The sequence below is a fragment of the Lepidochelys kempii genome, chromosome 12 (genome assembly GCF_965140265.1).
Source record: "Lepidochelys kempii isolate rLepKem1 chromosome 12, rLepKem1.hap2, whole genome shotgun sequence".
NCBI lineage: Eukaryota > Metazoa > Chordata > Testudines > Cheloniidae > Lepidochelys > Lepidochelys kempii.
The window spans coordinates 39,520,369-39,544,690 of record NC_133267.1 but is presented as its reverse complement, the minus strand read 5'-3'; the positions used below and the strand labels follow the sequence as shown (position 1 = coordinate 39,544,690).

The window sequence follows — 24,322 nt, the reverse complement described above, 5'->3', positions numbered from 1 at the left end:
GGGGCAGGGCCGAGGGGCACTGGCGGGGGCTGTGGGGCAGGGCTGGGGCGGGCGGGGCTGGTCTAGCAGGGGGCTGTGGGGCAGGGCCGAGGGGCACTGGCGAGGGCTGTGGGGCAGGGCTGGGGCAGGTGGGGCTGGGCTAGCAGGGGGCTGTGGGGCAGGGCCGAGGGGCACTGGCGGGGGCTGTGGGGCAGGGCTGGGGCGGGCGGGGCTGTGGGGCAGGGCCGAGGGGCACTGGCGGGGGCTGTGGGGCAGGGCCGAGGGGCACTGGCGGGGGCTGTGGGGCAGGGCCGAGGGGCACCGGCAGCAGCGAAGTGTGTGGCTGGTTTGCCTGGCGCATGCCCGGGCCCTGGGGCGCTGGTGAGGGGGCTGCCCCCCGCCCGCTCACCTGGTCCTCCTCGCCCCCGCCCTGCTCGTCGTAGGCGAGGATGTTGTCGCGCAGGTCGTCCCGCGAGCTCTGCAGCAGCCCCTCGTGCCGCGGGGGCCGGTGGCACCGCTCCCGGATGGCGGCCAGCAGGGCCAGGGCTGCCGAGACAGAGAGAGGTGGTGGGGCCGGGCCCGGGCGGGGGGTGGCGGGGGTCACCGTCGCGTGACTTACCCAGGAGCAGGAGGATGCTGCTGAGGATGACCATCAGGGCCCCGAAGCTGAGCCCCGCCCCGGCCGTGGAGGCAGCCGCCGTGCCGGCCTGGCAGCTGCCCCCCTCGTCGCAGGGGCACACGGAGACGTTCAGCAGCTGCGGCCGCTCCTGCCGGGGCGTCCCGGAGTCGCTGAGCAGGAGCGGCAGGGAGTGCAGCCCCGCGGGCACCGGGGCCAACACCACCAGCACCGCGTGGGTCGCTGGGGGGGGGAGACAGGGTCACCGTGAAACACCCAGAGTCTGCGCTGGCCCCAGCCCGATGGCCCCGAGTGCTGCCCTCCCCCCCCCGATCGGGGCCTGCTCCCCCCTCTTCGATCCGCCCCCTGCTCCCCCCTCTTCGGTCCGCCCCCTGCTCCCCCCCCGATCGGGGCCTGCTCCCCCCTCTTCGATCCGCCCTTGCTCCCCCCCCGATCAGGGCCTGCTCCCCCCTCTTCGATCCGCCCCCTGCTCCCCCCCGATCGGGGCCTGCTCCCCCCTCTTCGGTCCGCCCCCTGCTTCCCCCCCCGATCGGGGCCTGCTCCCCCCTCTTCGATCCGCCCTTGCTCCCCCCCCGATCAGGGCCTGCTCCCCCCTCTTCGAGCCACCCCCTGCTCCCCCCCCGATCGGGGCCTGCTCCCCCCCCTTCGATCCGCCCCCTGCTCCCCCCCACCGATCAGGGCCTGCTCCCCCCTCTTCGATCCGCCCCCTGCTCCCCCCCACCGATCGGGGCCTGCTCCCCCCTCTTCAAGCCACCCCCTGCTCCCTCCCCCCGATCGGGGCCTGCTCCCCCCTCTTCGATCCGCCCGTGCTCCCCCCCCACCGATCAGGGCCTGCTCCCCCCTCTTCGAGCCACCCCCTGCTCCCCCCCCTTCGATCCGCCCCCTGCTCCCCCCCCGATCGGGGCCTGCTCCCCCCTCTTCGGTCCGCCCCCTGCTTCCCCCCCCGATCGGGGCCTGCTCCCCCCTCTTCGATCCGCCCTTGCTCCCCCCCCGATCAGGGCCTGCTCCCCCCTCTTCGAGCCACCCCCTGCTCCCCCCCCGATCGGGGCCTGCTCCCCCCCCTTCGATCCGCCCCCTGCTCCCCCCCACCGATCAGGGCCTGCTCCCCCCTCTTCGATCCGCCCCCTGCTCCCCCCCACCGATCGGGGCCTGCTCCCCCCTCTTCAAGCCACCCCCTGCTCCCTCCCCCCGATCGGGGCCTGCTCCCCCCTCTTCGATCCGCCCGTGCTCCCCCCCCACCGATCAGGGCCTGCTCCCCCCTCTTCGAGCCACCCCCTGCTCCCCCCCCTTCGATCCGCCCCCTGCTCCCCCCCCGATCGGGGCCTGCTCCCCCCTCTTCGATCCGCCCCCTGCTCCCCCCCCCCGATCGGGGCCTGCTCCCCCCTCTTTGATCCGCCCCCTGCTCCCCCCCACCGATCGGGGCCTGCTCCCCCATCTTCGAGCCGCCCCCTGCTCCCTCCCCCCGATCGGGGCCTGCTCCCCCCTCTTCGATCCGCCCGTGCTCCCCCCCCACCGATCAGGGCCTGCTCCCCCCCTCTTCAATCCGTCCCTGCTCCCCCCTCACTGATCAGCCCCCCCCCCCCGCTACCCCCCATTGCTCCACCCCTCTGCTGCTCCCTCACTGATCAGCCCCTTGCCCCCCACACACACACACTAGGCTCCACCGACCCCAGGCCCATCAAGTCCTGCCCCCTCAGGCGGGCTGGGGTGGAGTGGGGCTCAGGCTGTCGCCTCCCGGCCATGGGCAAGCGATGGCAGCTGGGGCTCGCTCCGGCCCCCGGCCTCACCGTTGAGCTGGCTGAGGCTCCAGTTGCGGGCGAGCTGTGGGGCGTCGGGGCTGAGGCGGAAGTGGAAGGGCTCGGCGTGGGGCGGCAGGTCCTCGTCCGTGGCGCTCAGCAGCAGCCCCTGCCCCTTGCTGGGCTCGCTGCACATGACGCCCGCCGGTGGCAGCAGGGCCGGCCCGTGGTCGTTCACTTCCAGGAGCTCGATGGACAAGGTACCAGTGGCCGTGCGTGGCGGGTCAGCTGGGGACAAGGGGCGACAGGTCAGGGCCCCGCACGCTGACCGGGAGGGCGGGCGGGGCTCAGCCAGGCTGCAGGGCGGGGCCAGCACCCCCGGCTCACCATTATCGCTGGCCAGGATGACAGCCGTGTACCAGCCGCCCTGCAGGAAGGGCGAGCGGCACGGCAGCTCCCGCTTGGTCTGCACCCTCCCGGAGCGCGGGTCCAGCAGCAGCCAGTCGGCCGGGTCGTAGGCCAGGGAGTAACTGCGGGCAGAGACACCAAGTTATTTGCCTAGGCCACCAACCCAAACCTCTCTGGGGGCATCCCAGGAGCCCTGCCCTGGCGTGCGCAGCTGGAGGCAGGGAGGGGGAGACGCAAAGAGTCACATCCCCTCTATAGCAAAACAATGTAATAGAGGGCTGTTACGGAGGCACCTCTGTCCTAATAGTACCCGCTGCCGCCAGATAAAGACACAGCTCCTAGGCTGTTTAGAGAAAACTTTGGCAGCCTTCTGTCTGCCAGGAACCACTTAGCAGCAGTGTGCCTGTGAAATCCGTACTACATTGTTTTGCCTTTATGGTATCTACTTCTCTATTGTTTATCTGTATGGTTTCGTAATTGCTTCTGTCTGTTGCATAACTAATTTGTGCAAGGTGTAAAGCATTGTTCTGCAATATGTTAGGATGGGTCAAAGGATTATTTTGTAATACTTTAGTTTGAAATGATTGGCTAAGGTAGAGCTAAGCAGGACTCAAGCTTAACTACATAAAGTGGGGTCCAAAAAGAAGTTCTTTGGCACCAACTCCAGGGCACAGCCCAAGATCGGAGCTGCTAGACCTCAACGCCCTGCCAAGTATATTGTGCAGAGGCTGGAGGAGCCCTGGACGATCTGATCCTGACTGACCACCTGGAAAAGTTCATTTGCCTTATGGGGCGTGGTGCACTGTATGCTTAGCGTGTGCATTCTGGGCGGTAACTGTTAATACCTAGACGTTAAGGATATTACTGTGTAAGGCTCTTTCACCGGTACATGGCCCCGCAAGCCTGCAGGAGATTGTGTCCTGAGCCCTAGGAAATGGATAAGGGTGGAGGTGCCCTAGCATGGGCGAGTAACACCCCATCAGAGGAGTTGAAGCCTGCATGGCAGAGCGCTGAGCCTGATCTCCCAGCCCCTGCCAGCCTGTCTGATGGGGGCCTCCCCACCCAGGCTCCTGCATGGCAAAGCCCCAGCCTCAGCAGCCCCTGCAGCCAGGCTGGCGCCTTCACTCTACGGGCGCTAAAGGCCAAGTTCCCCATCCTCGTACCTCCCCCCGGGGGATTTCCATGGGGCCCCTCGCTGGCCAGTGCAGCTCCCACCCACTGTTCCCCAGCCCCTGGCACTGCATCCAGGCTGCTCCTGGGGGCTCTGCCAGGGCTCCTGGGGAGGCAGGCAGCGCTGGCCCCTGGTCAGAGCCCCCCGGGGGGTCTCACCTGAGGGCCTGAGGCTGACGGGTGTCCGGGTCGCTGGCACTGAAAGTGGTGAGCTCGGTGCCCGGCGGCGCCCCCTCCACCACACTGGCCAGCCGGGGGTTCTCGCGGAAGAAGGGTGCCTCGTTCACGTCCAGAACCTGCACCTGCACCATGGCCAGGGCCCGGGTGGTCTGGGGGGCCGACGGGTGCAGCTGGTTCTGGTTCTGGACAGAGACGGTGAGCGTGAAGTGGTCCCGCCCCTCGTGGTCCAGGGCCTGAAAGTGGAGGGGCCAAGAGTTAGTCACGGGGAAAAGAGGTAACCCCAGGCCAGCCACCCCAGGGGTCAGTCTGCACATGGGCTCCCCACCCCCATGCCCAGGGGTCACTCTCCAGCGGGGCTCCCCACCCCCACGCCCAGGAGCTGCTCTCCAGTGGGGTGCCCCACGGCCAGGGGTCGCTCTCCAGTGGGACCCCCACACCCAGGGACCGCTTTCCAGCCAGGGTTCTGGGCTGGGACACAGCCTAGCTGCTCCCTGTGGCCATTGGTAATGAGGGGCAGAGCATGGCCCCTGTGCTGAGTGACTCATCTCCAGATGGGTCCAGGCTAGAGGGAATAGGGGGCTGGCTGGGGCGTGGGTGCTGGCCAAGCCCCCTGGGGCTGGGAGTAGGGACAGGCTGTGGCCCAGGGCGCTGCCTCCTCACCTTCACCACGGAGAGGATGCCGTCATTGGTGTGGGGGTCGGTGCGGATGGCAAAGGCCCCGTCTGGGTCACCCTCCAGGATGGTGAATCGCGCCAGCCAGTTGGGGGAGCCGGGCAGGTCCTTGTCGTGCACCAGGAGCCGGCCGATGTCCACGCCACTCGTGTTCTCCAGCACCTCCATGGAGAACTGCAAGAGAGCAGCTGGGGCGCTCATGGCCTGGCACAATGGCACGGCCCACGTTCGCATCTTCCCCAGCTTGGGCCAGGATCCTTGTCCCCCTACACAGAGCCTACAGAGGGCAGGAACCCCCCGCAGCCATGCAGTGAGTCAGACTGGCCCCCCAGGCATCCTGCACCCCGTCCCCCCAGCCGCTGGCCCGGCTCCCTACCTCCGGCTTGGTGAACTCGGGCGGGTTGTCGTTGATGTCGTCAACGTAGATCACGGCTGTGGCTGTGGTGGTGAGGCCATCGCCCGACATGTCAGCCACTTGGAGCGTCAGGTTATACACACTCACCACCTGGGGAGGAAGGAGCCAGCGGGGTCACCCAGGGAGCCTGCTGTCCTGCAGCCAGCTACTTGCCTGTCAGGCCCAGGGCCAGCCCATTCCCCAGTGCCCTGGACCCCTGGAGGGGGGCAATGCCCTGTGTTACCCAGCCAGGGGCTGCCCAACCCACCCCGCATTGGCCTGAGTTAGCTCACATCTGCACCCCAGTGCACAGTCTGTTATTCATGTCCTGGGTCTGGCCCAGCAGGGCTCTGCTAGTCTTGGTCAGGGCTGCCCACAGGTAGCCAGAGCACGCTGGTTTTGGTTGCCAAGCCATCCCTCTGGTTCCAGCCACCCACACACTGATCGAGTGCAATTGGGCGGGCCCCCAGCCACTGCAGAGACATGCCCCCGAGCCAGGCAGCAGGGACTCCCAGCCCACAGCGCTGGCTGCCCCCCGGGGCCCATTACCTCGCGGTCCAGCCCCACTTGCACGGTGCGGATCTCGCCTGTGGTCTCGTTGACGCTGAAGAGCCCGGCAGAGCCCTGCTCCAGGATGGAGTATCGCAGGGCTGCATTGTCTGTGTCTGGGTCGTCAGCGTCTGTGGCTTCTGCCTTCAGCACATAGGTGCCTATGACCAGAAATACACCAAGGGTGTAGAATCATAGAAATGTCGGGCTGGATGGGACTTCGAGAGGTCATCGAGTTCAGCCTCTGGCGCGGTGGCAGGGCCAAGTAAACCTAGACCATTCCGGACAGGTTGTCCCACCTCTTCTTAAAAACCTCCAATGACGGGGATTCTACAACCTCCTTGGAAGCCGATTCCAGAGCCTCACTACCCTGAGAGCTAGAAAGTTTTTCCTAATATCTCACCTAAACCTTTCTTGCTGCAGATTAAGCCCATCACGTCTTTCCTCCCTTCAGTGGCCATGGAGAACAATTGATCCCCGGCCTCTTTAGAACCGCCCTTAACATATTTGGAGACTGTTACCAGGTCTCCCCTCAGTCTCCTTTTCTCAAGTCTAAACACACCCAGGTTTTTAACCTTTCCTCCTAGGTCAGGTTTTCTGACCCTTTAATCATTTTTGTTGCTCTTCTCTGGACTCTCTCCAATTTGTGCATATCTTTTCTAAAGTGTGACACCCAGAATGGGACACAGTTCTCCAGCTGAGGGGGACAGGTACCTCCCATGTCTTACATACAACACTCCTCCTCATACACACCAGAATGACATTAGCCTTTTCCGCAGATGTATCACACTGTGGACTCATATTCACCCTCACCCCCAGATCCTTTCAGCAGCACAACCACCTGGCCAGGTATTCCCCAGTTTGTAGCTGTGCATTTGATTTTTTTCCTTTCTACACGTAGTACTTTGCACTTGTCTATATTGAATTTCATCTTGTTGATTTTAATTCTGTCTGCCAAAGTGCTTGAAACTCCTCCCAGCTTGGGGTCATCGTCAAGTTTTATAAGCCTATTCCACTCCATTCCCAAGTCATCAATGAAACTATTGACTAGTACTGGACACAGGACAGACCCGTGTGGGACTGCATTAGGTACATCCACCCAGTTTGACAGTGAACCATTGATAACTATGCTTTGAATGAGGTCTTTCAACCACTTGTGCACCCACCGTACAGTAATTTCACCTAAGCCCACACCTCGTCGGGGCAACAAAAATGGCCGATGAAATTCAGTGTTGATAAATGTAAAGTGATGCACATTGGAAAACAGAATCCCAACTATACATGGTCTTATCTTACTTAACTAAATATTCTTTAACCTGTTTTTCCCCTTTTGGCTTGCGATCCTTCCCGCCTTGTTGTCAATATTAATTATGTTGAGTATCTGTCACCATATTTTTAAAGAACCTCCTCTTACTGCCTTTTATGTCCCTTGCTAGGTGTAATTCATTTTGTGCTTTAGCCTTTCTGATGTTGTCCCTACATAAGAACGGCCATAGTGGATCAGACCAAAGGTCCAGCTAATCCAGTATCCTGTCTTCCAACAGTGCCCAGTGCCAGGTGCCCTAGAGGGAATGAACAGAACAGGGAATCATCAAGTGATCCATCCCCTTGTCACGGAGTGTGGGGGAGTCCAGGCCCTGCACCCCTCTTCCTGGGATTCACTGAGACTCTCAGCCAGCCAGTAAAACAGAAGGTTTATTGGACAACAGGAACACAGTCCAAAACAGAGCTTGTGGGTACACCCAGGACCCCTCAGCCAAGTCCTTCTGGGGGAGCAGGGAGCTTAGACCCCAGCCCTGGGGTTCCCTGTGTTCCTCCACCCAGCCCCAAACTGAAACTAAACCCCCCCAGCAGGATCTCTCCTGCAGCCTGTCTTCACATTCCTGGGCAGAGGTGTCACCTCCCCCTCCTCCTCCTGGCTCAGGTGACAGGCTCTCAGGTCTCCCATCCCCAGGGCACATTCCCAGGTCAACACTCCCCCCTCCCTGCTGAGTCACATCCTCACATCTCTCCCCCCTTCGAGACTGAACTGAGCGGGGTCACGCTGACCAGTGACCTGGGGAAGTTCGGGGCCCCCTCTCCGGGACAGCGCATCCACTATCAGGTTGGCACTTCCCTTCACGTGGACCACGTCCATGTCGTAATCCTGCAGGAGCAGGCTCCATCTCAGGAGTTTGGCGTTGGCTCCTTTCATCTGGTGCAGCCAGGTCAGGGGAGAGTGGTCACATGGTGAAGTGTCGCCCGAAGAGATAGGGCTCTAGTTTCTTGAGGGCCCACACTTGAGGGCCAGGCACTCCTTCTCGATGGCCACGTAGTGTTGCTCCCGGGGTAGCAACTTCTTGCTCAGGTACACGATGGGGTGTCTCTCCCCCTTTTCATCCTCCTGCATTAACACCGCCCCCAGTCCCGTGTCTGAGGCGTCGGTGAATACCACAAAGGGCTTGTCAAAGTCTTGGTTTGCCAGAACTGGGCCACTGCCCAGAGCCTCCTTCAGCGCCTGGAAAGCCTCCTGGCACTGCTCGGTCCAGACCACCTTGTCTGGCTTCCCCTTCTTGCATAGCTCAGTGAGGGGGTGGCTATGGTGCTAAAGTGGGGCACAAATCTTCGATAGTATCCTGCCATCCCAATAAAGGCTTGGACCTGCTTTTTGGTGTGGGGAGCGGGCCAGTCTCTGATCACCTCCACCTTGGCTGGTTCTGGCTTTAGGCGGCTGCTCCCCACCCGATGGCCCAGGTAAGATACTTCAGCTATCCCCACCTTGCACTTCTCCGCTTTTACAGTCAGCCCAGCCCCCTGGAGTTGGTCCAGGACTTGTCTAACCTGGGACACGTGGTCCTCCCAGGTCTGACTAAAGACACAGATGTCATCAATATACGCCACGGCAAAACTCTCCATCCCCCTCAGTAGCTGGTCCACCAGGCGCTGGAAGGTGGCCGGCGCTCCCTTGAGGCTGAACGGCAGGGTCAGGAACTCATAGAGCACCAGAGGGCTGATAAAGGCCGATTTCAGCCGGGCATCTGCATCCAGCGACACTTTCCAGTAGCCCTTTGTAAGGTCCATGGTGGTAAGGTACCGAGCTCCTCCCAGCTTGTCTAGGAGCTCGTCCGGCCTGGGCATGGGGTAGGCATCAGATACAGTGATGGCATTGAGCTTCCGATAGTCTGCACAGAACCGGACCGACCCATCCTTTTTGGGGACCAGCACCACAGGCAAGGCCCAAGGGCTGGCCGATGGCTGGATCACCCCCAAAGCCAGCATGTCCCGGACCTCTCTTTCCAGGTCCTGAGCAGTTTTTCCTGTGACTCGGAAGGGGGAGCATCTTATCAGCGGGTGCGACCCTGTCTGCACCCAGTGGACAGTCAGATTAGTGCATCCAGGCTGGTTGGAAAACAGCTATCGGTATGGATGCAGCACCTCCCTGACCTCAGCTTGCTGGGCAGGGGTTAGCTGATCCGAGAGGGGAATTGTTTCCAGGGGGGAACCAGCTCTGGTCCCAGGGAATAGATCTACTAAAGGGTCATCTCCCTGCTCCTCCCACTGTCCACACACGGCCAACACCACATTCCCCCTGGCATAATATGGCTTCATCATATTCACATGGTACACCCGGCGGTGGTGCGCCCGGTTTGACAGCTCCACCACAGAGTTTACCTCATTGAGCTGCTTGACAACCTTGAAAGGGCCCTCCCAGGTGGCCGTGTAGTTTGTTCTTTCTCACAGGGATGAGAACCATCACCGGATCCCCGGTGGCGTAGGCACGGGCCCGTGCCGTGCGGTCATACCAGACCTTCTGCTTCCTCTGGGCTCGGGCCAGATTCTCCCTGGCCAGGCCCATGAGTTCAGCCAGTCTCTCTCGGAAGATCAGGACATACTCCACCCCTGACTCTCCATTGGGAGTGGCCTTCCCCTCCCACTCGTCTCTCATCAGGTCCAGGGGGCCCCTCACCCTCCTGCCATATAACAGTTTGAAAGGCGAAAATCCGGTAGACTCCTGGGGCACCTCCCTGTACACGAACAGCAGGTGAGGTAAGTACTTGTCCCAGGCCTGAGGGTGCTGGTTCATAAAGGTTTTCAGCATCATCTTTAGCGTCCCATTGAACATCTCCACCAGCCCGTTGGACTGGGGGTGATAAGCGGAGGCCCAGTTGTGCCGGACCCCACATTTCTCCCACAAGCACCGGAGCAGGGCCGACATGAAGTTGGAGCCTTGGTCTGTCAAGACTTCCTTGGGGAACCCCACTCGGCTGAAAATGGTCAGGAGCGCATCGGCCACGGTGTCGGCTTCAATGGAAGCTAAGGGCACTGCCTCGTGGTAGCGGGTGGCAAAATCTACCACCCCCAGAATGTATTTCTTCCCCGACCGGGTCGTCTTGCTGAGAGGCCCCACGATGTCCATGGCCACCTTCTGGAAAGGCTCCTCTATGATGGGCAAAGGTCTCAAAGCCGCTTTCCCCTTGTCCCGGGCCTTCCCCACCCTCTGACAGGGGTCACAGGATCGGCAGTACTGCCGGACGGTGGTAAAGACCCCGGGCCAGTAAAAGTTCTGTAGCAACCTCTGCCGGGTGCGCCGGATTCCCTGGTGCCCTGCGAGGGGGATGTCATGGGCCAGGTACAGTAGCTTGCGGCGATACTTCTGGGGGACGACCAGCTGCCTCCTGATCCCACAGGACTCTACTTCCCCTGGGGGAGCCCATTCTCGGTACAGGAACCCCTTCTCCCACAGGAACCTCTCCTGGCAGCCTCTCCTCATGGTCCGTCCCACACTGAGGTCAGCCAGGTCCCTGCGCTTCCGCAAGGAGGGATCTTTCCTCAACTCGGCCTGGAACTCAGCGGCTGGGGAAGGGATGGGGCCCGGTTCCCCCTTAGTGGCCAGGTCTGAGGCCTCAGCCTCTCCGAGCCGTGCCCCTCGGCGCTCCCTCCCCACCAGGGAAGGGTCCTGTGCCTCCGGTGCGGTACCCTCCCCAAGGCCAGGGTGCAGTGCCCCTCGCCGGCTCTGGCTACTCGTCACAACCAGGGCGGTCTGGGGCTTGCTTGGCCGGTCCTCTAGGTCTCCCCCCATCAAACCTTCAGTGGGCAAATGGTGGTGTACCCCCACATCCTTGGGGCCCTCCTTGGCCCCCCATTTCAGGTGTACCCTTGCCATGGGCACCTTAAATGGGGTCCCGCCCACCCCTGTCAGGGTCAGGTAGATGTTGGGCACCACCCGATGTGGGGCTACCACCTCGGGCCGGGCCAGCATCACCTCCGCGCCCGTATCCCAGTATCCATTGACCTTCCTCCCATCCACCTCCAGGGGAACAAGGCACTCTCTCCGGAAGGACAACCCCGTGCCCACCCTGTAAACCGAGCACCCTGAGTCCAGAGCCTCCAGCCCTCTAGCGGAGCTGGCCTGGGGTACTCTTCCCTTCTGCGCAGGTGGTAAACTGGTAGCCCCCCTTTCCTGGGTTGTCTGCCCCTCGTCCAGCTGAGTCCCTACCCAGTTAACCCTGGGTAGGTTGGGTCTGCTCAGTCTGTCCCTGAGCCCGGGGCACTGGGTCTGTACGTGGCCTCTCTGGCCACAGTGATAGCAGCTCAGGTCACGTTGGTCCCCTCGAGCGGGTCAGAGGGGCCCGACGCCAGGCGTTCCACTTTGGAGGGGGTTCTCCCTATTTCCCCGCTGGGAGGCCCCATGGTGACTCTCTCTCTTCATCGGGGGGGGCCTGTTCTTTTGGGACTCCTCCCGGCTACTCCCTGACCGACTGTTCACGAACTCGTCGGCCAGCTGCCCTGCGTGCTGGGGGTTCTCGAGCTTTTTGTCCACCAACCACAGCCTCAGGTCGGAAGGGCACTGATCATACAGTTGCTCCAGTACGATTAGGTCAAGCAGGTCCTCTTTAGCTTGGGCCCCAGCTGTCCACTTGCGGGCATACCCCTGCATCCGGTTGACCAGTTGTAGGTAGGTGACCTCAGGCGTTTTACGCTGACTCCGGAACCTTCTCCGGTACATCTCGGGGGTCAGCCCAAACTCACGGAGCAGGGCCTGTTTGAACAGTTCATAGTCCCCTGCCTCCGCCCCTGTCATTTGACTGTACCCCTCCACGGCTTTGGGGTCCAGTAAGGGAGTGAGGAACTGGAGCCTGTCTGCAGGGTCAACCCTGTGCATCTCGCAGGCATTCTCAAAGGCCGTCAGGAAGCTATCCATGTCCTCCCCCTCCTTCCTCTGGGCCAGGAAGCACTTGTCAAAGTTCCTTGCAGTCGTGGGTCCCCCCACACTCACCGCAGCTGGGGCCCCACTGCTCCTCAGTCTGGCCAGCTCCAGTTCATGCTGTCTTTGTTTCTCCTTCTCCTGACGCTCCCTCTCCTTCTCCTCCCGCTCATGTTGACGTTGTTTCTCCTTCTCCTCCTGCTCATGTTGACCTTGTTTTTCATGATCCTCCAGCTCCCTCATTTTCATCTCCCTCTCCCATTCCAGCCGTATCTGCTCCAGGGATGGGGAGCTCCGCTGGGAGGATCCCCTGCTGGCTGCTGGGGTCAGGGTGCCCTCGGTAATCGCTGGGCTTCCCCCAACCCCTCCCCCAGGCATAGGTAGGAAGGGTCTCGGGATGTCCTCGGCAGCAGTCTGACCCCTCCCAGCCTGGTCAGGCCCCACGGCCCCCGCTGCGTCCACCGGGCGGCTTCCCTCCGGGACAGGGATCGGGTCATCCAAGCAATCCCGCTCCTCCAACTGGGCAATCAGCTGTTCCTTGGTGGACCTCCCGATGCGCAGCCCCCTCTGCCTGCACAGCTCCACCAGGTCGCTCTTAAGGCGTTTAGCGTACATCTCCCTGCTGGCCACTCGCAGGCCGGGCAGCTTTCTACCGTTCCCAGGAAAAACCCCTCATGTGCCAGTCCTTCTTGAGGTCACCACCTCTTTGCCAGGGTCGAGCTGCAGACTCCTCCGCCCCTGGGACCGCTCGCTGCAATCCCCCGGGGGACCCTGTTACTGCAAAAGTCCTTCTCTCTGGTCACACACTCCCAGGGGTTAACCGCCCCCTGAAACCGTCTCTCTCTGAATCTTCAGCACGCCCGGTCCCCGTCAATCCCCCTTCGTTTTACTGTTCCCCAGTCACTTACTGCAGGAAGCGCCGTTCACGGGGTGCAGTAGATCCCACCTCTGCCACCAGTTGTCACGGAGTGTGGGGGAGTCCGGGGCCTGCACCCCTCTTCCTGGGATCCACTGAGACTCTCAGCCAGCCAGTAAAACAGAAGGTTTATTGGACAACAGGAACTCAGTCTAAAAGAGAGCTTGTGGGTACACCCAGGACCCCTCAGTCAAGTCCTTCTGGGGGAGCAGGGAGTTTAGACCCCAGCCCTGGGGTTCCCTGCGTTCCTCCACCCAGCACCAAACTGAAACTAAACCCTCGTAGCAGCTCTCTCCTGCAGCCTGTCTTCACATTCCTGGGCAGAGGTGTCACCTCCCCGTCCCCGTCCTGGCTCAGGTGACAGGCTCTCAGGTCTCCCATCCCCAGGGCACATTCCCAGGTCAACACTCCCCCCTCCCTGCTGCATCACATCGGCACACCCCTGTCGCCCCATTCCCAACTGCTGGCAAACAGAGGCTAGGGACACCATCCCTGCCCATCCTGGCTAATAGCCATTGCTGGACCTATCTTCCATGAATTTATCTAGTTCTTTTTTGAACCCTGTTATAGCCTTGGCCTTCACAACATCTGCTGGCAAGGAGTTGCACAGATTGACTGTGTGTTGTGTGAAAAAATACTTCCTTCTGTTTGTTTTAAACCTGTTGCCTGTTAATTTCATGTGGTGACCCCTAGTCCTTGTGTTATGAGAAGGAGTAAACAACACTCCCTTATTTACTTTCTCCACACCAGTCATGATTTTATAGACCTCTATCATATCCCCCCTTAGTTGTCTCTTTTCCAAGCTGAAAAGTCCCAGTCTTAAGCTCTCCTCATATGGCAGACGAACCATACACCTAATCATTTTTGTTGCCCTTTTCTGAACCTTTTCCAATTCCAATATAAGCTTTTTTGAGATGGGGTCACCACACCTGCACGCAGTATTCAAGATGTGGGTGGACCATGGATTTATATAGAGGCAATATGATATTTTCTGTTTTATCTTTCCCTTTCTTTACAATTCCCTACGTTGTTTGCTTTTTTGACAGCCGTTGCACACTGAGTGGATGTTTTCAGAGAACGATCCACAATGACTCCAAGATCTCTGTCTCGAGCGGTAACAGCTAGTTTAGACCCCATCACTGTGTATGTGTAGTTGGGATTCTGTTTTCCAATGTCCCTACATGCTGGTGCTGTTCCTTTGTGCTCCTCCTTTGCTATGTGCTCATGTTTCTGCGTTCGATCTGTGCTGGGCAATGCCAGGCCCTGGCAGGCTCATAGCAAAGGCACCCACCTGGGACGGCTCCCTCCACCACGTGCCCAGTGAAAATCTCCTGCTGGAACAGGGGCCGGTTGTCGTTCTGGTCCACCACAACAATCTCCAGGTCGGTGGGGTCTTCCAGGGTCGCACCCCCCAGGTCTAGGGCAAAGGCCCTCAGCTGGGCACAGGGCAGAGAACAGGCATCAGCCGCAGCTCTTGGCTCCTTACGGGCCACCGGACAATAGCACACTTCACTGCCAATTAACTGGGTCCAGGACTGTGCCAGTCCCAGCCGCTGCCAGCAGGCGGCACTGTAGGGAACTGTGCTGGAGTGGAGGCCGTAGAGAAAACAGCTTCTCCCAGCAGGAGGCGCTGTAGGGCATGACTGGGCATGCTGGGTCGGGAGAGCTCACACCTGTCCCACGCCAGGCTCCCAGCAGGAGGCGCTGTAGGGCATGCTGGGTCGGGAGAGCTCACACCTGTCCCTCGCCAGGCTCCCAGCAGGAGGCGCTGTAGGGCATGCTGGGTCGGGAGAGCTCACACCTGTCCCACGCCAGGCTCCCAGCAGGAGGCGCTGTAGGGCATGCTGGGTCGGGAGAGCTCACACCTGTCCCTCGCCAGGCTCCCAGCAGGAGGCGCTGTAGGGCATGCTGGGTCGGGAGAGCTCACACCTGTCCCTCGCCAGGCTCCCAGCAGGAGGCGCTGTAGGGCATGCTGGGTCGGGAGAGCTCACACCTGTCCCTCGCCAGGCTCCCAGCAGGAGGCGCTGTAGGGCATGCTGGGTCGGGAGAGCTCACACCTGTCCCACGCCAGGCTCCCAGCAGGAGGCGCTGTAGGGCATGCTGGGTCGGGAGAGCTCACACCTGTCCCTCGCCAGGCTCCCAGCAGGAGGCGCTGTAGGGCATGCTGGGTCGGGAGAGCTCACACCTGTCCCTCGCCAGGCTCCCAGCAGGAGGCGCTGTAGGGCATGCTGGGTCGGGAGAGCTCACACCTGTCCCTCGCCAGGCTCCCAGCAGGAGGCGCTGTAGGGCATGCTGGGTCGGGAGAGCTCACACCTGTCCCTCGCCAGGCTCCCAGCAGGAGGCGCTGTAGGGCATGCTGGGTCGGGAGAGCTCACACCTGTCCCTCGCCAGGCTCCCAGCAGGAGGCGCTGTAGGGCATGCGGGGTCGGGAGAGCTCACACCTGTCCCACGCCAGGCTCCCAGCAGGAGGCGCTGTAGGGCATGCGGGGTCGGGAGAGCTCACACCTGTCCCTCGCCAGGCTCCCAGCAGGAGGCGCTGTAGGGCATGCGGGGTCGGGAGAGCTCACACCTGTCCCACGCCAGGCTCCCAGCAGGAGGCGCTGTAGGGCATGTGGGGTCTGGAGAGCTCACACCTGTCCCACGCCAGGCTCCCAGCAGGAGGCGCTGTAGGGCATGACTGGGCATGCTGGGTCGGGAGAGCTCACACCTGTCGCACACCAGGCTCCCAGCAGGAGGCGCTGTAGGGCATGCGGGGTCTGGAGAGCTCACACCTGTCCCACGCCAGGGTCCCAGCAGGAGACACTATGTTCCCCCCCGCTAGCCGGGGGTGTGCGTGTCACACAGCAGCAAAAGCAGAGGAGGCCGAGCTGCACGCAGGGAGGGGCTCTTACCCGGAAGCGGTCGTTCTTCTCCCGGTCCAGCATGGTGTTGAGGAAGACCTTCCCGCTGAACTTGTCGATGGAGAAGATGCCCAGGGGCTCCTCGTCCACACCTGGCCCCTTGATGCTGTAGATGACACCCCCAGGCAGCTGCTTATCTGACTTGATCTGCCAGAGGGACATGTGAAAATAAACCCACAGGGCTGGCAACCTCTTGCCTGGCACCCATCCCCAGCCTGGCCCCCTGGGACAAGTGCAGGCCCAGCCATCCTGGGAGCAAGAGGTCTAGGGGTGGGTGGCTGCCTGGATTGGCCCCTGAGCCACGCAGCTGCAAGGCATTACCAGCAGCCATGGATGCCCAGCACATCACCGGAAGGTGGGCTCAGGCTTGGTGAGGGCGTGGCTCAGTGTGTGTGTGCGTGTGTAATTGTGGTAAGGAGTGGGAATGCAATAGTGGATGAGTGTGTGTGCATGTGTGCAATGGTGGAGGTTTGTGCATGCACGCATGTGTATGAAGGTGGACACGTGTATGTGTGTGATGGTGGATGGGTGTGTGTGTAATGGTGGATGGGTGTGTGTGATGGTGGATGGGTGTGTGTGATGGTGGATGGGTGTGTGTGTGATGGTGGATGGGTGTGTGTGATGGTGGATGGGTGTGTGTGTAATGGTGGATGGGTGGGTGTAATGGTGGATGGGTGGGTGTAATGGTGGATGGGTGTGTGCAATGGTGGATGGGTGTGTGTGATGGTGGATGGGTGTGTGTAATGGTGGATGGGTGTGTGTGATGGTGGATGGGTGTGTGCAATGGTGGATGGGTGTGTGTGATGGTGGATGGGTGTGTGTGATGGTGGATGGGTGTGTGCGATGGTGGATGGGTGTGTGCGATGGTGGATGGGTGTGTGTGATGGTGGATGGGTGTGTGCGATGGTGGATGGGTGTGTGCGATGGTGGATGGGTGTGTGTAATGGTGGATGGGTGTGTGTGTAATGGTGGATGGGTGTGTGTGATGGTGGATGGGTGTGTGTGTAATGGTGGATGGGTGTGTGTGATGGTGGATGGGTGTGTGCGATGGTGGATGGGTGTGTGCGATGGTGGATGGGTGTGTGTGTAATGGTGGATGGGTGTGTGTGATGGTGGATGGGTGTGTGCGATGGTGGATGGGTGTGTGTGATGGTGGATGGGTGTGTGCAATGGTGGATGGGTGTGTGTGATGGTGGATGGGTGTGTGTGATGGTGGATGGGTGTGTGCAATGGTGGATGGGTGTGTGTGATGGTGGATGGGTGTGTGTGATGGTGGATGGGTGTGTGCGATGGTGGATGGGTGTGTGCGATGGTGGATGGGTGTGTGTGATGGTGGATGGGTGTGTGTGATGGTGGATGGGTGTGTGCGATGGTGGATGGGTGTGTGTGATGGTGGATGGGTGTGTGTGATGGTGGATGGGTGTGTGTGTAATGGTGGATGGGTGTGTGCGATGGTGGATGGGTGTGTGTGATGGTGGATGGGTGTGTGCGATGGTGGATGGGTGTGTGCAATGGTGGATGGGTGTGTGTGTAATGGTGGATGGGTGTGTGTGATGGTGGATGGGTGTGTGTGATGGTGGATGGGTGTGTGTGTAATGGTGGATGGGTGTGTGTGTAATGGTGGATGGGTGTGTGTGATGGTGGATGGGTGTGTGTGTAATGGTGGATGGGTGTGTGCGATGGTGGATGGGTGTGTGTGATGGTGGATGGGTGTGTGCGATGGTGGATGGGTGTGTGTAATGGTGGATGGGTGTGTGTGATGGTGGATGGGTGTGTGTGTAATGGTGGATGGGTGTGTGTGATGGTGGATGGGTGTGTGCAATGGTGGATGGGTGTGTGTGTAATGGTGGATGGGTGTGTGTGATGGTGGATGGGTGTGTGTGTAATGGTGGATGGGTGTGTGTGTAATGGTGGATGGGTGTGTGTGATGGTGGATGGGTGTGTGTGTAATGGTGGATGGGTGTGTGTGTGATGGTGGATGGGTGTGTGTGTAATGGTGGATGGGTGTGTGTGTAATGGTGGATGGGTGTGTGTGATGGTGGATGGGTGTGGGCGATGGTGGATGGGTGTGTGTGATGGTGGATGGGTGTGGGCGATGGTGGATGGGTGTGTGTGATGGTGGATGGGTGTGTGTGATGGTGGATGGGTGTGTGTGTAATGGTGGATGGGTGTGTGTGATGGTGGATGGGTGTGTGTGTAATGGTGGATGGGTGTGTGTGATGGTGGATGGGTGTGTGATGGTGGATGGGTGTGTGCGATGGTGGATGGGTGTGTGTGATGGTGGATGGGTGTGTGCGATGGTGGATGGGTGTGTGCAATGGTGGATGGGTGTGTGTGTAATGGTGGATGGGTGTGTGTGATGGTGGATGGGTGTGTGTGATGGTGGATGGGTGTGTGCGATGGTGGATGGGTGTGTGCGATGGTGGATGGGTGTGTGCGATGGTGGATGGGTGTGTGCAATGGTGGATGGGTGTGTGTGATGGTGGATGGGTGTGTGTGATGGTGGATGGGTGTGTGTGTAATGGTGGATGGGTGTGTGCGATGGTGGATGGGTGTGTGTGATGGTGGATGGGTGTGTGCGATGGTGGATGGGTGTGTGTGATGGTGGATGGGTGTGTGTGATGGTGGATGGGTGTGTGCGATGGTGGATGGGTGTGTGCGATGGTGGATGGGTGTGTGTGATGGTGGATGGGTGTGTGTGATGGTGGATGGGTGTGTGTGTAATGGTGGATGGGTGTGTGCGATGGTGGATGGGTGTGTGTGATGGTGGATGGGTGTGTGCGATGGTGGATGGGTGTGTGTGATGGTGGATGGGTGTGTGTGATGGTGGATGGGTGTGTGCGATGGTGGATGGGTGTGTGTGTAATGGTGGATGGGTGTGTGTGATGGTGGATGGGTGTGTGTGTAATGGTGGATGGGTGTGTGTGTAATGGTGGATGGGTGTGTGTGATGGTGGATGGGTGTGTGCGATGGTGGATGGGTGTGTGTGATGGTGGATGGGTGTGTGCGATGGTGGATGGGTGTGTGTGATGGTGGATGGGTGTGTGCGATGGTGGATGGGTGTGTGCAATGGTGGATGGGTGTGTGTGATGGTGGATGGGTGTGTGTGATGGTGGATGGGTGTGTGTAATGGTGGATGGGTGTGTGCGATGGTGGATGGGTGTGTGCGATGGTGGATGGGTGTGTGTGATGGTGGATGGGTGTGTGCGATGGTGGATGGGTGTGTGTAATGGTGGATGGGTGTGTGTGTAATGGTGGATGGGTGTGTGCGATGGTGGATGGGTGTGTGTGTAATGGTGGATGGGTGTGTGTGTAATGGTGGATGGGTGTGTGTGATGGTGGATGGGTGTGTGTGTAATGGTGGATGGGTGTGTGTGTGATGGTGGATGGGTGTGGGCATGTCTGATGGTGGATGGGGGTGCATGTGCAATGATTGTTCGTGTGTGATGGAGTGTGGAGGTGGATATGACTAGTGGATGAGCGTGTGTGTGATGGTGGATCGGGATGGATGTGTTTGTGTGTGAGATGGTGGAGAGTGGCTGCGTGTGCAATGGTGGATGGGTGTGTGTGCAGTTGTAGATTTGTGTGTACATGATGGGAGGGCTGGGTGTGTGTCTGACACAATTTGGGGAGGGGGGCACAGCCCGGGAGTGAGGGCCAACCTACATCCCTCCCCTATAGCCTGGATGCTGGATGACCCCTGAGGTGAGGAGAAGCCCAGTGTACATGTTTCTGCCTCTGCCATGGCCTCTGGCCTCCCCAGGTCTGATGCCCCACAGCTGCCCTTGCCAGGCCGAGCAGCGGGGGAGCCTGGCCCGCACCATATGCAGCCCAGCTCTGGAGCCCTGGGCCATTGCAGCACCTGCCCTGGGCTGCTCAGGCCGGGCCAGGGCAGCACATACCTGCACCAGGAGGTGGGGGATGCGCTTGTGGTTCTCGGACACGCTGATGGGTGGGATCACCCAGGCCCTCTTCACCCTGCTGGGCCCAGCTCGCTGTCGCCACGGATACAGGACCAGGGGGCTGGCGGGGAGCCCAGCCTCCCCCTGGGAGAGGTTGATGCCCTGTTGGGACAGAGGCTGAGGTCAGGCCATCCCATGGTCACCCCGGCTGCCACTTGCTGGCTCCCCCGCCCTGGCCTGCCCTCCCCACCTGGGCACGCGCTGGGCAGGAAGCGGTGGGAGTGGCAGTCGGTCATTCGCCCCACCTGGGTATTTGGTGAGGGCGTGGAACGGGCGATAGCCACGGTTCAGATCCCGGGGCTCAGAACAGAGCCAATGGCCCTGGTATTTCTCTGCTCCCCCTCCGGCGGGAGCCCATGTCAGCTCTGCAGGCTGGGTGCGGTGGGGAGGCTCTGAGGCAAGATCGGTCTCCTCCGCACTCAGGCTGTGCTGGCAGCAGCGAAGGGGGGCGCATGGCTCCAGAGCCTGGGGATGCGAGGCAACCCCACCCTCGCCCTCAGCCCTGGTCCCCGCCCGGCGCTGCTGGTGGGGGCTCTTCCCAGCGGTAAGGCTGCAGCAGCATCTTGTGCCCATTTGGTGCCTGTGACAGGCAATGCCCAGCTCCTCCTGGGGGATTCCCCTCGCCCAGGGTTTCCTCTCTACAGAGGCTTATCCCCTCTCTCCTGCTCCATGGGGCTGCGCTGTTCTGGACAGGGAAGGGCTGCCGGAGGCAACAACACTGCCGGCTGAGAGCACAGCAGGCTGGATGTCAGAATCCTTGAGAGACACCCATAGGGACAGCCCAGCACAAGAACCCCTGGCTATTCTTAGGCGCCGATTGTGGAATTTTCCTGCACGGGGCGCACACGTTGTTACATGCTGTGCACCCAAACAGCTGCCGTCCTGGAAAGGAATGTTAATCCGTACTATACTCTTCTGCTGCAAGGCGCTGGAACTGGGTGCAAAATACCTTATTTTAAGCTACCCTTAGCCACATGTGTCAGAGCATCAAAGGACCGAGAGATGAACACATCTGGTGTGCATAAGCAAGCTCTGTAGCCAGTCCATATCTGGTACAGAAACACATGACATGGTGTCAGAAGTAAATTAAGAACAGAAAGAAAACAGCAACCAAGGTTGCAAACAAAAGCAACGAATCAACAAAGGTTGTAGGGTCTCATACGCATACCACTAAGTCCCAGAGACCTTCAGCATTGACAAACCTTCAGACTGGAAACAAGATTTCGCATTACAAACAAGCCCCACAAAGAAACTGAAGCTATCTGGGTATCTTCTCTAATTTATGCTATGGGGAAGCAGGCAGAGCGTAGCTTTAAATACTTTGACTTTATTGGGAGATAATCACAAAGATGACAAGGAAAGGGGGCTGGCTATGCTAGATGCACAGTTTATACGTCAGAGAAATGGGCATTACAAAAGGGCACATTTTCCCCAGAGAATTCAAGGGCCAGGAGAAAACGGTAATGGGTTTATAAGAGCTCTGCATACATGAGCTGAAAACTGTGACCTGGGAAATGCAAACCACGAAAAGAGCCAAAACAGGCTGGTTAACTGATTAAAACCCTTTTGCAGCAAGTACAACTGAAGAGCAATTCAGCCTCAGCCACAGATAGCAAAGCACCCTCAGCATGAGACAGGAAACCCAAGAGCAACAATGTGAAACATGAAAAACAATAAACTAGCCTAGAAGCTGTTAACAGATGCAGCATGAGCGCCAAAAGTCATTGCCACGCAACTCCTGTGGCAAGGAGAGAGCCCTCCTTGGCATGTTCTTCGGTAACAGGTCTGGTCTGGTCACAGAGCTTGTTACACGCCCCACACATGTTCAGCCGAAGACCCTTTCATGCTCTGCCAGGTATGGCTGACCTGAACTTAAATAAGTGCCACCCACTGGCTGAACAGTATAATGCAAAAAGAACAGGAGGACTCGTGGCACCTTAGAGACTAACACATTTATTTGACAGGTGTCAGAGAAGCAGCCCTGTTAGTCTGTATCTGCAAAAAGAAAAGGAGGACTCGTGGCACCTTAGAGACTAACCCATTTATTTGAGCATGAGCTTTCGTGATGAAGTGAGCTGTAGCTCACGGAAGCTTGCGCTCAAATAAATGGGTTAGTCTCTAAGGTGCCACAAGTCCTCCTTTACATTTATTTGAGCATCAGCTTTCGAGAGCTACAGCTCACTTCACAAAAGCTGATGCTCAAATAAATTGGTTAGTCTCTAAGGGGTGACAGAAGTCCTCCTTTTCTGTTTGCAGATGCAGACGAACACGGCTGCTACTCTGAAACCAGTATAATACAGTTTAGCATTCCATTACGCTCCCAGGCTAAGAGGAACCAATTCCAGCCCACGTGCGCAAGGTGTGGAAAAAGTCTAGCCAGAGATCCGTGCTGTAATACATGCACGAAATATGGACAGTTTGCAGCTGTTTGCAGCACCAAAGCATTCAAGGAGCTGACTCGTATTACAGACAATCAGTTTCCACAGTATGCATCCAATGAAGTGAGCTGTAGCTCACGAAAGCTTATGCTCAAAATAAATTGATTAGTTTCTAAGGTGCCACAAGTCCTCCTTTTCTTTTTGTGAATACAGACTAACATGGCTGTTACTCTGAAACCAGACAATCAAGAGCCATTGTTCCTGGGATTCTGCCATTGTGATGCCATAGAGCCTGCCTGGAGAGGGCAGCTGAATATTCATGGCAAGACAATTGACTTTAAAATTGACTCAGAAGCTGATGTCACAGTCATCTCAGAAGGGATTTACAGTCACCTTCTACAGCAGCAGTCACCTGACACAGCTATGACTAGCTCTGGAGGGATTCTGATCTGCATAGGCCAGTTCACCACCGAAACAATTCACAAAGACAAAAGCTATGTGTTCGGAGTGCATGTGATCAAAGGACCACAGACCTCCAGCCTTCTTAGCTGCAGCGTGGCAGCCAGGAAGAGCCCACTGAGAAAGGTGGAGCAACGTGTTAGAATATTTTTTGATATTGGTGTTTTGGAAGGCGATCCAGTACAAATAACCCTGAGAGACAATGCCAAACCATAGAGTGTGCATACACCTTGCAGGATTCCTATCCCATTACTTCATAAAGTGGAAAAAGGTAAAGAGACTGGACTGGAGTGGCATAATTGAGAAAATCACTGAGTCAACAGCGTGGTGTGACATGATGGTACCAGTCATAAAGAAAAATGAAAAAATACCTATCTGTGCGGATCTTAAAAGACTTAATGAAGCAGCTGTGGGAGATAACATGGGATGACTTCCTCCCCAAAGGGAAAGCAGCTACTGTGTTCTCCAAGCTGGATGCCTCAAGTGGATTCTGGCAAATTTCTTTAGCCAAATAAAGTGCTAAATGGACTACATTTATCACACCCTTCGGGAGATTTTTGCTTTAGAAGATTACCTTTGGGGATTACCAGTGCCCCTGAGATTTTCCTAAGAAAGACGGCAGAACTGTTACTGAACATATATGGAGCTGTTTTCATGGATGATATTCTGACAGATGGATTTTCGATGGAAGAACACACCAAACCCTCAACAAAATGCTAAGCCTAATCAGTCAGTCTGGGCTCAAGCTAAACAAGGAAAAATGCATTTTCCACCTCTCCCAAATCAAGATTTTGGCACAGACAATAAGGCCAGACCCATTCCTAGCCCCGAGAAAGTAAAAGCAATTTGAGAATTGAATGCATCAGCTAATGTACTAGAACTGAGATGTATACTGTGGATGGTAAATTACCTTGGGTCAATACCTATGAGACCTTTCTACAGTGACAGAACCACTGAATGGGCTGTTGAAGTCCAACCCATCTTGGCTATGGGGACCAAATCAAGTAATTGCTTCCAAAAAGGTAAAAGAAATGAACTCATCAGCTCCAGTTCTTCAGTACTACGATGTGAACAAACCCACAACGGTCAGTGCAGATGCGAACAGCTATGGCATGGGTGGTGCATTGTTGTGACAACATGGTTCAGCGTGGAAGCCAGTTGCATTTTGTTCTCGCACACTCACCGAAGCAGAAAAACAACACGCACCGATTGAAAAGGAGCCTGGCAAGTGTATGGGCATGTGAGAACTTTTACAGCTACTGCGCGGATTGGATTATGCTGTAGCTCACGAAAGCTTATGCTCAAATAAATTGGTTAGTCTCTAAGGTGCCACAAGTACTCCTTTTCTTTTTGCAAATACAGACTAACATGGCTGTTACTCTGAAACCTTTACAGATAATAGACCATAAACTGCCTTGTTACTATCATCAGCAGAAAAGACCTGGCTTAAGCATCGCTGAGATACCAGCATCTATTGATAAGGTTCATGCAATTAAAACCAATTGCTAAATATGTTCCTGGGAAAAATCTGGTGGTAGCATACACTCTGTCACGGAGGCCAGCATCACACTCAACTATCTGTGAGCTCGAAGATGACGTAAAGGTGGCCATGGATGCTATGGACACACATAGACCAGTGTCAGAAAGGAGACTACGCCAACTACAAAAAGTAACCTTAACAGACACGTAACTTCAGGAAGTTCTAAGTAACATTCGGGGCAGCTGGCCCATATGTCTAAAGGACACTAAGGATGTGACAAGCGACTACTTTGTCGTGAATGGACAATTAAGTAAGTCA

The 24,322-nt window shown here is 58.1% G+C and overlaps 1 protein-coding gene across 1 annotated transcript in view; it reads right to left on the bottom strand.

Annotated features, from left to right (window-relative positions):
• CDH15 (cadherin 15) overlaps nucleotides 1–24,322 on the bottom strand; it is a 37,412-nt gene that overhangs the window by 1,394 nt on the left and 11,696 nt on the right. Inside the window, exons 2-12 of the mRNA XM_073308233.1 lie at nucleotides 19,628–19,789; nucleotides 15,717–15,872; nucleotides 14,117–14,261; nucleotides 5,726–5,886; nucleotides 5,159–5,287; nucleotides 4,771–4,956; nucleotides 4,090–4,343; nucleotides 2,740–2,882; nucleotides 2,404–2,640; nucleotides 599–838; nucleotides 389–525 (exon numbers count right to left, since the gene is read on the bottom strand). Coding sequence (XP_073164334.1) covers nucleotides 389–525; nucleotides 599–838; nucleotides 2,404–2,640; nucleotides 2,740–2,882; nucleotides 4,090–4,343; nucleotides 4,771–4,956; nucleotides 5,159–5,287; nucleotides 5,726–5,886; nucleotides 14,117–14,261; nucleotides 15,717–15,872; nucleotides 19,628–19,789 — 1,950 coding nt within the window. The remainder of the gene's footprint in view (nucleotides 1–388; nucleotides 526–598; nucleotides 839–2,403; nucleotides 2,641–2,739; nucleotides 2,883–4,089; nucleotides 4,344–4,770; nucleotides 4,957–5,158; nucleotides 5,288–5,725; nucleotides 5,887–14,116; nucleotides 14,262–15,716; nucleotides 15,873–19,627; nucleotides 19,790–24,322) is intronic.